The following is a 14,288-nucleotide window of genomic DNA, read 5'->3' as shown; positions in this document are numbered from 1 at the left end:
TTTACTCGGGATTTGCTACGTCACGCACCCTTGGAAGTAACTTGTTGTAGTCCCTACCAGCCGTTTTTGCATTCATTAAACTGCCAGAATTTTAAAAGACGACATCTCCGTTTGCATTGAACTTTCAGCTTCATAACTTTGCAGATATTGTTTATGCTCAAGCAGTAACATTACACACTAACTAATGTTAAAAAAGTGAAATCGCAATGAACCAACCACTTTAAAAATGTCTACTATTTCATCGCAATATAACATATAAAAAAAATTATAAATAAATAAAAATGTACTATATAATGAAATATAAAATTAAAAGGTCAATTATTATATTAAACTATAAGGATAACTTATGTATTTATTTTCCATATTATATTATATGCCATAAAAATATGATTATAGTAAAATGATGTACAAAAATACACTTTTAGGGTCAGGAAACGTTTTATCACAGAGTCCACAAAAAATAGTTTTCAGCATAATAAATTTTTTTATTTTTGTGTGTGTGTGTGTGTGTTCTTCTATTTCTGAAAACAATAAAAAGTTATTGTACAAAAAAAGAAGTTTAAGCACCAAATCAGCATATTAAAATGATTTTTGAAGGATCATGTGACACTGACGATTGGAATAATTAGCATTTTAAACCATCATAAGAGAGAAAACAGCTGTAATATTTCATAATATTATTTTTTTCTGTGCTTAAATCTCACCGATCCAACAGTAGTGCATATAAAAATATATAAAATTTCTGCTTGTCAATAATAAAAAAAATAAGTCCAATCACTCATCACTTATAATAGCCCTCTTCTCAACAAGGTGTATGATTAGATGCCATCACTCATGTGTGTAGCACATGTACGAGACAAGTTATACAAAAGTTTAATACTTGGCATTAGGGGTAGCAAGTACCACTAATAACTACATTCACACACACACACACACACAGGACCATGATCTGATTCAAACTGTCTAAGGCTTTCTCAGAAAACCTCCGTCATTACAACTCCATTCATCCCCCAGAGATCTGCTTCCCTTTGTACCGCAGCTATGACATATTTCAAGTCCTTGCATAATGCTGAAAGTAATCAAATGAGTTTAGCAGGAGGGTGCGGGCTTATTTAAGACCCGGCGAAGTGGTGCTGGTGGTGGCCGGCGCAGCAAGAGCGGAATCTCCTCAGGAGAGCGCTCTGACAGTCGAGGACATGATTAGAGCAGGAGCGGGACATGACAGGGAGGGTAATTACGCGCTGCCGCCCGTGGCATCCCTCCCCGGAGAGCCGGAGCGAGACTCCCATCACTCCTCAGAGGGGCTCTGCGATCCCTCTCCTCTCTGACAGCAGGAGGAGAAGCAAAATCTACACAAAACACTCATGTCACACAAAAAAAGACAGGCAGCTGGGGTCCCAGCGTGAGACGCTAGCAAAAAGCATTCATTTGAAATCCACAAATGAATTAGCGGTAATGCGCGAATGAGAATGGGTCCCGTGGCACTGGCTTTAATGCGAACAGAATGGCCCGCTGAGGTAAAGGAAGGGGTTTTATTAAAATGGAGGGCATTATAGATTTATTAGAGATCTGCGCTGCTTTGGCTTTGCTGGTCAGATCTGACTCCTCGTCACCACAGACAAACAGGAAGTGTAGGTTTAACGCCGTTCTTCCACTTGCTAATGGGATTGGGCAAATTGAGGAGATTGAATCAAAGCAGGCGTGCGCTCGGACGATATTATCTGGCAAAACCACATACAGAGAGGAACTATACATATGATTGCAAACTTTACGCTTGGGGTTACACCGAAAAATTAAGCGGTTTTCAGACTTTGATATCAAGGGCAACCGAATACAATGATTAGCTTCCTCTTTCCTAATATATAAAGGCAGCTATAAATTTAACCACTCATTTTTTACTGTGAGAAAATAATATCATGATATTATAAAGACAATATATTGTTTACTAAATTATATAAATTGCTTTACATAGACATTATGTCCTAACGTAAATGATTAAGAAGATATCTGGAAAATATTTAATTTGTATTAAGGTCAGTGTTATTTTGGAGTTACTGATATACTATTATATTTTTGTTAATATTTTGAACTAGATTCTTATTTTCTATTTTAATTTTAATATTATTTTTTTTTATTAGTGTTTTCTATTTGACTATATTAAGCATTTGTTTTTCATTTTAGTTGATTTAGTTTTAGTTATTTTAGTACTTCAATTTAAACAATGAAAATGAGAAATGTTTTATTTTATTAAATGTATTATTTTTCTTTTTTCAGGTAATGTTTATATTATATATTAAATATTTTTATTTGAAAAATATATAATTTAAATAAGGTAAAGTGTAGCGTGTAAAACTTAAAATGTTACCTGGAAAATATTCACTCTGCATTAAGTAGGCAGAATACTTATTAATTAATTAATTTGTTTGTTTATTTATTCTTTGTTTATTCAATATATATTTCAATAAATGTAAACACGTCAGTGTAAAATATTAGAAATGACAAAAACTGTAAAAAATGTATAAAAAGATCATTATTTACTGTGAAAGGGGCAACAAATACATTTTAATGAATCATTTTAAAAATGATAAAATTTTGCAGATAAAATCTTATTTTGGCTTTTGTACAACGACAATATAAATGGCAGTAAATACATTTTTAAACAAAATGTTGTTTTTTATAATTAATCACGCTTACTATTTACATTTTATACTTACCTTTATATTTTAGGAAGGGGGTCCGTCTAAAGGGATCATCACATTTGGGGGTCCTTGGCATTAACAAGTCTGAAAAGTTGAGTAAAAGTTGAGCAAAAATGAGTAATCATGGAAACCCTATTTCATACACAACACCCATCATGCACTTCTCTGGTTTCTGTGAACATAATCAATGACATTAAATCTTCTAAAGTATGACATTACCATACTAAAGATACAAGAACTCCATAAAAACTAACTGAGATGGCCTGCAGCCAGGGCTGGGCGGCTTGGTTTTCCAGCGTTTCCTTGGCTGGGAGCAGTGGGTCGTCTTTATGGGGCTTGAGGGGAGTCTGGCGGTATGGCGGTCTGGCGCTTGAATTTTACACATCCCAGAAGCCCTCGCTGCAACAACACCAGCTCTTTTCAGCGCACGTGTGGATACATAAACTCGCGGCAATTACAAAAGGGAAACAAAACCAGACGATGGCGGAAGGAACAATAAAGCGTAATATGCAACTTACTGCTTCTAAAGTCTGGATTTGGGGCGGGGTATCGACCAATCAGATGGCTGTGATTCAATTTGATGGTTATTATATGAAGTGAGGCTGCTGAGCTGATGGCAGTACTCTGTGGAATTTGTCACTTCTTCTCTCTCTCTATGTGTGTGGACAGTTGTGGGCGAGTGGCTATTTCAAGACAGAAACCGTATTCACTTTCTGTTCTGCAGTGTATCGAGAGAACAGGTCTTGCTAATTCATGTAAATCTTTCCGAGTTACGTGCAAGAGTGTTACAGTTGGCACCGAGGCCCATTTCAGTGGCATGAATGTGCGAGTAAAAACATTCGCAGTGTTTGTTTGTATGCATGTCCTTGACAAATGTCCATCCACATATAAGGCTGCTTTGGGAAGATAATATCATGCTCTATATAAAAGCACAATTTATTTTTATCACACACAGCCAGATATGTTTACGCATGATTCGTTTTTGGTTTCCGCTCCGGAGAAACACAAAGGGATCGGTTCCCATTTCAGACGCACTTTCTGGAAAGGCCTGAATTTATTGACCACATAACAAGCCTTTGAAATCTTTTTCTCTTTCCATTTTATGATTGTTTTTTCTTTTGTCCTCTGTTCTGCTCGGGTCCCGTTAATGAAACCCAAATGGGGAGTGATTGGGTTTTGGCGAGCTGCTAAAAGAACTGCGGAGGCCACGGGGGTGGGCCTCTCCAGTCGTCCACCTCCTCCCCCCAGAAAAGTTGAGAACAGTTGTGCGGACCCCTGGGGTAAGAGCAGGGAGGGGGGGGTCTGCTCTGGGAAACTATGCGTCTACGTAAGGCAAGAAGAGGCTTTGCAGGCTGAGGGGAATGCGTGCGTGTGTGCGCGCGCCGCACCGGAGGGAGCAGCGCGCGCGTGTGTGCGTGCGAGCGTTTGTGTGTGTATATGGAAGTGCGCTATATGTCTCATGGGGAAAGAGCGGTTGCGATCCTCTCCCACCATTCTCCCGTCTGCCTACAACAAACAAACAACAACATGGAACCCAGCGGGCTGCACTTCCAAGACAAACGACCGACATTAGCGAGGAAAGTATGTTCTTTATGAATAATGAGATTCCCACCCAAAAACACATCCACTCCCAAACAAACAAACACGTACACATGCTGTACACCTCATAAGAAAAAAACTGATGAAATTTCAGAGATGTGTTGCTGATGTAATTTCTTTGTCTTATTTTATACATTTATTTCTTATATTTATTTTACACCATATTGCTTCTTTTTCTATAGCACTAATTATACTTATTTTGGGAACACCTATATACATAAATAAATAAATAAATAAACGTATATGCACACATTATTTTAGTACATTAAGTTAAACTAAATAAAAATGAGAGTTAAAAATAGTTACAAATAAAATTTAATTAAATTAAAAAAATATTGCATTTTTATATATATATATATTTTTATAAATAAAATAAATGGCTGCAATGATACAAAAACATCTATCTATCTATCTATCTATCTATCCATCCATCTATTTATCCATCTATTTATATAATAAATATAATATGACAAATAAAACTATAATAAATATAATTATATATAATTAATTAAATACATTTCTGATAATGGAATTTAAAAAAACAAATAAACATACAAATGACTGCTTTAAATGGCAAATATACCAAAATATAATCGTTGTGTGTTATATATTTACGACCTAGTGACTAGCTTTTTTTTTTATTTCAGAAAAGGTTGTCGAATACCTAAAAACGACTGATACATCACTACCATCAAGTGCCAAAAATTTTGAAAAACACATCCACTGTGGAAAAATGTTTCTAAAAGTAACCAATCACAGAAATTAGCACCATCATTGCCATTTTTGTGAGAGGGAGCAGAAATCGCTGAGAGTTTTGACTTCGCTATCAGGGATTTGCTCTCTGTCTCTCTCTAGTTCTCATCAGAGGGAGTCCCCTGGGGCCCGGGATAAACTGGGTTCAGAAAGAGTCTTTTATTCCGAGCGATGTGCGGTGAATACTGACTCTGGTTCCTATGCGTTTTTCATTGTGAAACACTTCATGTCCAATTAGCTTTGTCTCTTGACACCTATCACAGCCGTGCTGTGGACGCAAACAAACCGCTGTTATCGTAACTCCAGGCATACTGCCCCCAAAAAGCACCACTTCAAACGATTCGCCCCTCTTACAGCTAATCAACCTCAGGCCGACTTTAAAGAGGGCTCTGTTGGTTCAACCGGCCCTTCTGTAAAAAGGCCTTTGAGTACATAGACTGTGAGAGCAATAAACGGCAGCTTTTGTCACACAGAGACGTATGAAACCAAATGCACTTTTGATCAAGTGGAGGCAGGAAAATGGATAGCTCGGTCCGTGCCATGTCAAAAAAAGTACATGTGCCTAAAAGCTCAACCTGTCCAAGTGAATTACACTCGTCATCTGCCCGAGAGGGATGTCAGATGTCCTCTTTATTCCTAAAGGACAGGAGATACGAGAGACAAAAAGAGTCAGCTGCATATATAAGCACATTTTGGTTTACTGTTGGCACGTTTGTTGGCCCACGGCAGGGCTAAAACAACTGTTTTTATTTCAACTAGAAGATTTTGTCACTTTTTCTCTCAGGCACACACTTTAAAACCAGCCGTCCTTCATTTTTTCTTTTTTACACTGTAAATGCTTTTGAATTCCATGAGTCACATTTTCATTTCTCTCTATAGAACAATGACTTCTCAGTGTTATTGACGGCTGTTTTTCCAAACAGGAACATTAGCGTTTCATGATGTTCGCTTTTCTGAACAGTTTTTATGATTTAATTCATATTTCATGCTTCCTTGGGGCCCACCGTGCCCAATTTACATTTATTAATAACTGGCTAACTCATGTAAACCCACAGTACGAGGTGTTGTGATTGGCACCTGGGGAAATGCTTGAGCAGGCAGGTGTTTTTCATTGGCTCGCTGGAATATGCCCATAAATTCTGAGTCTTGATTGGCTACAGTTGGGCTGTGGGACGAGAAACGTTCATGCCAGGCATGGAGTGGTCTGAAAACACACACCTTCACAAATTCTCAACATCAGACCACCTGAAGCTTCTCAAACACCTCGACCTCAGCAAAACCGAGGGGCCCTCGACCGGCACTCGGCAAACATGGGCTTTGTTCCTCCCTTCTCCCTCCATTTTTTCTGGACAGAGGCCAAAAAACACAAAAAGAAGCTGAAAAGAACATTAAAGTGAAGCTTTCGCCAGGGTTTTTCCACAAGTTGTGAGAGCTTTTACTGCTCTGGCTTACAGTAAGACGGCAGATTAAAAGAACGATTCCGACATATGACTCAGAAGAAAAGGATGAACTTCACATTACATGCCTTCTCTTGTAGCTGAAACGAGCGACGTGACATTGTAATATAGAAAATTACACGCTTCTGTGATGTGGAAGGCAGAACATTGACTCCCATATTCAAGAGCCAAAAATACCATTAAAAGAAAAGATGGGAAATCCACTGGCACTGTGCTAGATCTTTCACTTGAAAGCTCACATGGTTACAGATAAACACTTTAAAGGCTGTTTTGATTCACAAAAACAAGTGACTAAAAAAAAACATATTTAAAAAATGTAAATTAATGTAATATAAATATAAAAGAGAGCATCCCTGTAGACCCTCATGTCTATTTGTCCAAGTCAATAAATATCTAAAAAAAATAAAATAAAATAAAAATAAAAATAATTTGAAATGGTTTGTTCAGTTTGTATGATTTAATCATGATATTTTTACAAATAAAATACTTAAAAAATAGTTATATTCATTCCCATATATATATATATTTATTTATTTATTTAGTCATTTAGCAGACGCTTTTATCCAAAGCGACTTACAAATGAGGACAATAAAAGCAGTCAAAACTAACAAAAGAGCAACAATATATAAGTGCAAATGACAAGTCTCGGTTAGCCTAACGCAGTACACGTAGCAAGGTGTATATATATATATATATATCTACATACACATACAGTTAGAGGGTCAAATAAAGGTGGAACAGGTGTGTTTTTAGTCGTATATATAACCTTATATTACATTTAACAACTCTTACTAATAAAAATTATAACAATTAATACTAATAACATTTTTAACATTATTATAATACCATATATAATGACACACATATCTTAACCCAACCATCCAGGCCGCCTAGTTTTAGCATCCACACACACACACAATATACACACACTATAAGCAGAGATTATATAGCACAACTGACCTGACGTGACTCTGCATTGCCAGACTCAATGAACTCACCCCTCTTCCTCACATAAGGCTAATGAAGACAGCTACACTCCAACCGACACATCATAAACAAACTCTTATCGAAGCACAGAGACCCCCCCTCGCCCCTACACAAACAGGCATGTATGCGCAGACACGCGTGTGTATAAATCCCAGGCCTTGCAGACGCAGCTGAGGTTCTGGAGCCGAGGAGGACAGGTCTCCCCCTGCGGCCACTCACCGCCTGTCCTGATAAGACACATTAGCTTCCAGCATATCCCTTCCCACCCACAGCGTCCGCATTAACATGCCAATTAGGCCAGCAAACATCATCATGCCTCTGGCAATCGCAATACCAAAAATACCACGTGCATGCACATGCAAAAACACAAACAAAACACTAGAGAAGTTGCACAAGACAAAACAGGTTTCATGCACACTATATATACAGTATGCACCCTTATTATATATGCATGCCATTGCTTATACAAGCACACTTAGAGTTCAAATACTCAGAATAATAAATAACTGACTTTAATTGTCCAAAAACACTCTGTGAATACACAGTGCATTTGATTAAGAAATTACTTATATCATCATTATCTATACTTCATTAATGGTCGAAGTACACGTCAATGTAAAAAATAAATAAACAAACAAATAAACATACACATATATATATTGCATAAATGACATGCGTTTTGATTAATAAAATGTAATTTAACCATTAAAAAGGAGTCCAGAAAAAAAAAACGGAACCCCCCCAAAGCCATAAACCTAGGGGAAACACTGAATATGCATATGCAATATGCATGCATAAATATGAAGTTAAAAATCACTAGATTATAAAAAAAATTCACACTCATATACACAGATACTTATCGAAGTAGATAAAAAAATCTATTAAGTATAGAAAATGAAGATCTATATGCATGTATATATAGTACGCTTTTTTGCAACTTTATAAAAAAAAAAAAAAAAAATTATATATATATATAAGAAGTATTATTGTTTTGAGTCTTGATTTGAATTCAAGTGCTACATAATGTCATAAAAAATAATAAATTAGTTTTTAAAAAGGATGAAAAGTCTTAAGTACTTAAGATAACAAGATTATCAAAAAAATTATATTATATTTTAATTATAAGAATATCATATATTAAATATATACATACATGTAACTCATATGCATACTAATGTGCACTGTTTAAATGCCTAATATTGTTATTTTTTAACCCTCTGGAATAATACATGCAAATGCACAGAGAAGGCAAACACCACAAACAGTCTCTATATACACACACATAAGGTCGTCATGTTACACTAAACTGTTTGTTAGTGTAAATGTGTTGGTCTGTGTTCAAACAGGCAGACAGAGTCTCAGCGTGTCTCCGGATCGGGCTCTGATGAACTGTTCTGATGTGTGCTGTGTCTGTCTGACACCTCCATCACCCCACACACACATCACTCTGTGTAGAATCTGTGTTTAGGATCCTACGATTTCCATGGAAAACATAAAGAGAATCATAGAATCCAGTTATAAAAATGGAATTTACTCTATGATGCAGAATGCCACAGAATTTGGCCAATTTTGGATAAATAAATCAAAAGTAGGCCTGTACACTTGATCAAATCGCAAATAAGGTGCAACTTTATAAAAAAAAAAAAAAAAAATTATATATATATATATATATAAGAAGTATTATTGTTTTGAGTCTTGATTTGAATTCAAGTGCTACATAATGTCATAAAAAATAATAAATTAGTTTTTAAAAAGGATGAAAAGTCTTAAGTACTTAAGATAACAAGATTATCAAAAAAATTATATTATATTTTAATTATAAGAATATCATATATTAAATATATACATACATGTAACTCATATGCATACTAATGTGCACTGTTTAAATGCCTAATATTGTTATTTTTTAACCCTCTGGAATAATACATGCAAATGCACAGAGAAGGCAAACACCACAAACAGTCTCTATATACACACACATAAGGTCGTCATGTTACACTAAACTGTTTCGATTTCAAGCCAGTCTGACTCTACAAAGCATCCAATGCTGAAGGGGGGGCCATGGGTGAGTCAGTCAGTCCCAGGCTGAGCGCAGAGCACGGCGGGTGACACTGACTGATGGCTGGTTAGAGGTTTGTGTGGGGCATGGAGAGTTTAATCACCCATAACCTCAATTACAGACATCCACTCAGACTCATAAAGCAGCAAAACAAGATCAGCTCCTGCTCCAAATTCCAGTAAAGGCTTGGCACAAAAAAAAAAAACTTACACACACACACACAAACAGATGCAGGCCTTCATTGGGAGTGTTTAGTGACAACAATGCTCAGAATACCTCAGACCACACACAGTTCAAAAGCAAATGAATGCTAAATAAGACTAAATGACTACGATTTAGAAATGTAAAAAAAACAACCAAACTATTCAGAAATAACCTTTAAGGAAACAAACTCAGGCATGCAACTCATTCCTAATGATCACGAAAGGTTTGTGTGAGCACTGCAGTCTCACACACACCAGCTTTACGCGGGATTAAGCTTCAGCCTTTATCGCCGAGTTCCCACAATCCTCGGTAGACTATCAGAGTCTCCTCCCAAGCCCCCCTCACCTCTCTTCTACCTTCTTTTCCTGCTCTTTCCACCTTAGAAAGGAAAATGAGACCGATAAGGCGTTAAGTTGAGAGACCCAGGACATAGCTTCTCCAAACAGCGAGGAGTGTATGACTTCACACTGACAGGGGCAACACAGCGACTGAGGTTAAGGGTCACGGCCCCTCAGCGACCCTCATCTGATGTCTCAGGAGGGTTGAGAGGGCTAAACGTTGAGTCATTCAGTCAGGCATGCAGCAGGAGACCTCCGTGTTGATGGGGCCAAGCAGCGAGACCTCAGAGTGGGAAATGTCATCATTAGCGACAAAGTTATTTCACTGTATGCAGCTCCTGAAATGGAGTTAAATCTAGATTAAATTAATGATACATACTATTAAAATATTTAAATGTATGTACTAAATCGTCGTATTACGACGCATTTCAGAAAGGCGGGGCATAGAGGAGAAACAATAATGTAGAGTATGTGGAAAATAACTTGTTTTTTGAACCTTAAACCGCATAAACACATTTCATTACACCAAACACACAAAATAATGTTCTTTTTAGCAACATCATATGACCCCTTTAAATAGAAACATATCAGCCAAGAGCAATGAAACGATGAAGGCTGTCAGCTCAACAGAAGGAATCAGCTGGTGTTTGGCTGCTTGCTTGGAGACCGTGAGTCAGTGTCTCCTCTCCTGCGTCCCCATTACTACTGTGTGTTCAGCCAATCAACTGCACAATGAAGCAAGATAAATGGGAATTACCCACAAGGCAAAGGAGACCTCCCCCCTCAACACACACACACACACACACACACACACACGCACACACACACTTATAGATGCAGGTTTTATGAGAACACTCGTTAATACACAGATCTTGACAGCAGTCTCGTTCCTTCAATCTTTAACATGCGCGCACGCACACACGCACACACAGTGTATATAAACTCTTGCTCAAAAGCCTTGTTAAGTTTAATAGAGAGACTGGATGTCCACAGCAGGAAAATGAAAAAAAGAAGACCACTGCGCTCAAAAAGGCAACAGAGCTAATGAAAATGAACTATGTTCAGGTGTATTCCTGCACAGAGACAAAACACATGCTCAAAATGGAGTTTTTACAAATACAGTTCTGTCTGAGGGGAGTTGTAAAACACATTTGTGACCACTTTCAATTCTCTGCACATAAAACACAGATTTCAGATAGCATTAAAATTGCAAATTACAGCTGTCGTTGTTTAGCGAGATTTAATTCAAAACGGAACACTGAGCAGAGAAGTGAAATGTTCAAAATCCTCTTTTGCTCTGAGGTGTTTATCACTCTAGGTACTAAAACTGGCCATGTTCACATGCCAACTTTAACGAACACCCCTAAAACAGCATCTTTACTCACCACCCTGCTAGAAAATCCAGTTTAACATGGTGGCTGCTTTCTAGCTAGCCCAAGCAGGTCATTTGCTCTTTTACTCCAGTTATCAGATGGTCCAAGCTGGTCAACAACCCATCATGTTGCAAAAACCAGCTTGACCACCAGTACAGATGACAGCTGGTTTGTTTAGTCTAAGATGGTCAACCAGCTTGCACTAGCTAATAACCATCTTAGACCAGCTTGCACCAGTAAATGACTAGCTTGAACCAGATAAAACCATTAGGACCAATCTAATAATCACCCATCCACCACAGCCCAAAAACCATCTTTCGTGCTGCTGGTAGCTAGTTTGTTTCTAGCTTACGATTGTCAACCAGCTTGCACCAACTAATGACCACTTTATAACCATCACGGACCAGCTAATAACCATCTTGAAACAGCTTAAAAACAATTAGGACCAGCTAATAATCATCTCTGACCAGCAAAAACAAGCTGACCACCTTATGTGCTGCTGGTGAAGAGTCTGCTGCTAGTTTAAGATCATCTACCAGTTGGCACCAGCTAATGACCATCTTATAACAATCTCTGTTCCAAAACACAGTTACCAGTTTATAATGGATGTTCCAACAGGACACAATTCTGAAACTGGGGGGAAAAGGGTGCAATGTTGGGTGAAAACGGTCCATGATCTATAATTTACGAGTTCAGCCTTATCAATTCAATCAGGAGACGAGACGACACGTTGTTTGCAACTCTGACCCACAATTAGCTGAAAGCATGTAATCTGGTTACTTGCATGTTAGGCGATAAGTCATAGATTACACTGGGTTTATTTCGCTCTGATGCACCACTTTACCTCTGACAGGTGACATTATTTTAAACAAGCTTTTAATTCAAGCTGAAAGACAAACAGGATCTGACTAGAAAAGAGAAGACCTGAGAAAAGGTTTTTAATTTTAGAGTTGTAATCTTCATTTGAATCAATGCGAGGAGGAACTAAGAACGACTATGACGGATTACAAGCAGAAGAAACAAAAGTACACAGGCTGCATGTCCTCAATCATCGCAACCTTGAGGATACCGTCATTCTTTTGTGAATTCTGCCTCATTTTATCACCTGTTAAAGATTGAAAATTCTTCCACTTGTGACGTTTGAAATCTGTCCACCGCAGATAAGCAACACTGACAGGAACGAAAGAGAAATTGACTCTCACAAACACAAAAAAAGTCCCATAACTCAGTTATTCCTCTTGGCATAAACACACCGAGAGTACTTGCAACCTGACAGACCTTCAACCACCGCAGATGGATGGGCAAAGCCAGCCCTGCTGCTGCTGGGCAAAGATTTACCTGTGATTGTGTGGAGCGCAAACCTAGTCGCATTTTACGTTTTATAGCAGTTGATGACTAGCCACTGTTCTCGATCTGCTCTGAATTGGAAAGTGCCTAAACCCAGATGGTTGGCATCCCTTACCAGATCATATGAGCACCAGGGTTTTGAATAATTGAGCTGTGAGCAAGCGAGAGTGTTGGGTGAATCAGTGCTATATAAAGCCAGTCGCATGGCTTTTTGCTATTGTGTAATCATGCTGATCTTCTACACACGTGTCCGCTGCATATCGCAATATAATAGGCCAGATGGCGAGAGAGGTGTTAATAAACAGCGGTGTGCGCACATTAGCAGCTTGGGTTACAAACAGCTGCCTTATTTGCCATTTCTGATCGGGTATTATTGGAAGAGCAGGAGCTGTGTGAACGCTGATAATCTGCGTTGGCGGAGAGATTGAATACCCATGATGTGAGTGAGCCACACGGCTCCCTGTTGAGGCCACAACGGCCCAGAGGGCAGTACTGTAATCAGATGTGGGACGACGCTCAGTAAAACTGCAGAAACATTGTCGGCACAGCTGGAGTAACAGTTGTCTACTCTCGGATGGAGATTAAAGACACAATCAAGGCTGCGTGTACACACGAATATACATGAAGGAGTGTAATCCAGAAAAAAGGAAAGCATTGCAGAGGTGTCTCTTTACGCTAATCTCTGTTTTAAATCCTGATTGTTTCCTCTGCATTCGGACATCTTTGCTTGAAGAGCATTAGCAGATAGGGACGCGGTGTTCTGAGATGCTCAGGCAGCTTTCATAAGCATTAAAACAGCCCTCGCTACAGTCACGTACACATGGTTAACCCTTTCCTGGGTTTGGCATCTTCTCCTGAAGAATAGGAAGAAGCGAAGAGGAGTAAATGAGAGGTAGATGACTAGCTCAGCTGGACATGAAATGCGAACAATCCACCCAGACGAGACAACAGGAAAGCACCTTTCTTAGAATGAGTTATGCACACCAGTTACCCACAATTCCTCCCTGTAGGTCATTAAAGAGAAGGAAAAGTCATTCTTCAAGAGTAAGCAGGATTTCAGTAGCCTAAACAGGTGCACCATGTTAAGAAATGGCATCTGAAAAGATCATCCTGTAAGATTTTTTGGTGACTCTTTTTGGTGACAGGAAAAAAACCCCCAATATAAATATTTAACACATATATTGTGTTTCTTTTTTTCTTTTGATTTTAGGAAAAAAGTCACAATGCAAAAATATCTTAAAGGGGTCATATGATGCTGCTAAAAAGAACATTATTTTGTGTATTTGGTGTAATCAAATATGTTCATGCGGTTTAAAGAAAAAAAAAACACATTATTTTCCACATACTGTACATTATTGTTTCTCCTCTATGCCCCGCCTTTTTGAAACGCGTCGATTTTTACAAAGCTCATCGGTCTGAAAAAGCGAGGTGTGCTGTGATTGGCCAGCTATTCAATGCGTTGTGATTGGCCG

General features: G+C 38.2%; 1 protein-coding gene across 3 annotated transcripts in view; it reads right to left on the bottom strand.

Annotated features, from left to right (window-relative positions):
- The window catches only part of LOC107708356 (retinoic acid receptor RXR-alpha-A), a 124,882-nt gene that overhangs the window by 52,461 nt on the left and 58,133 nt on the right, over positions 1 to 14,288 (bottom strand). For 2 of the 3 annotated variants that reach the window (XM_016512550.1, XM_016512551.1), the window contains exon 3: positions 2,715 to 2,783. The exons of the other annotated variant lie outside the window; for it this stretch is intronic. In XM_016512550.1, the coding sequence (XP_016368036.1) occupies positions 2,715 to 2,783 (69 nt within the window). The remainder of the gene's footprint in view (positions 1 to 2,714; positions 2,784 to 14,288) is intronic. 3 annotated transcript variants of the gene reach the window in all.

The sequence above is a fragment of the Sinocyclocheilus rhinocerous genome, unplaced genomic scaffold, assembly GCF_001515625.1.
Source record: "Sinocyclocheilus rhinocerous isolate Xijiao unplaced genomic scaffold, SAMN03320098_v1.1 scaffold1136, whole genome shotgun sequence".
NCBI lineage: Eukaryota > Metazoa > Chordata > Actinopteri > Cypriniformes > Cyprinidae > Sinocyclocheilus > Sinocyclocheilus rhinocerous.
Note: the sequence above shows the minus strand (reverse complement) of the source record. Positions and strands in the feature narration are given on the sequence as shown.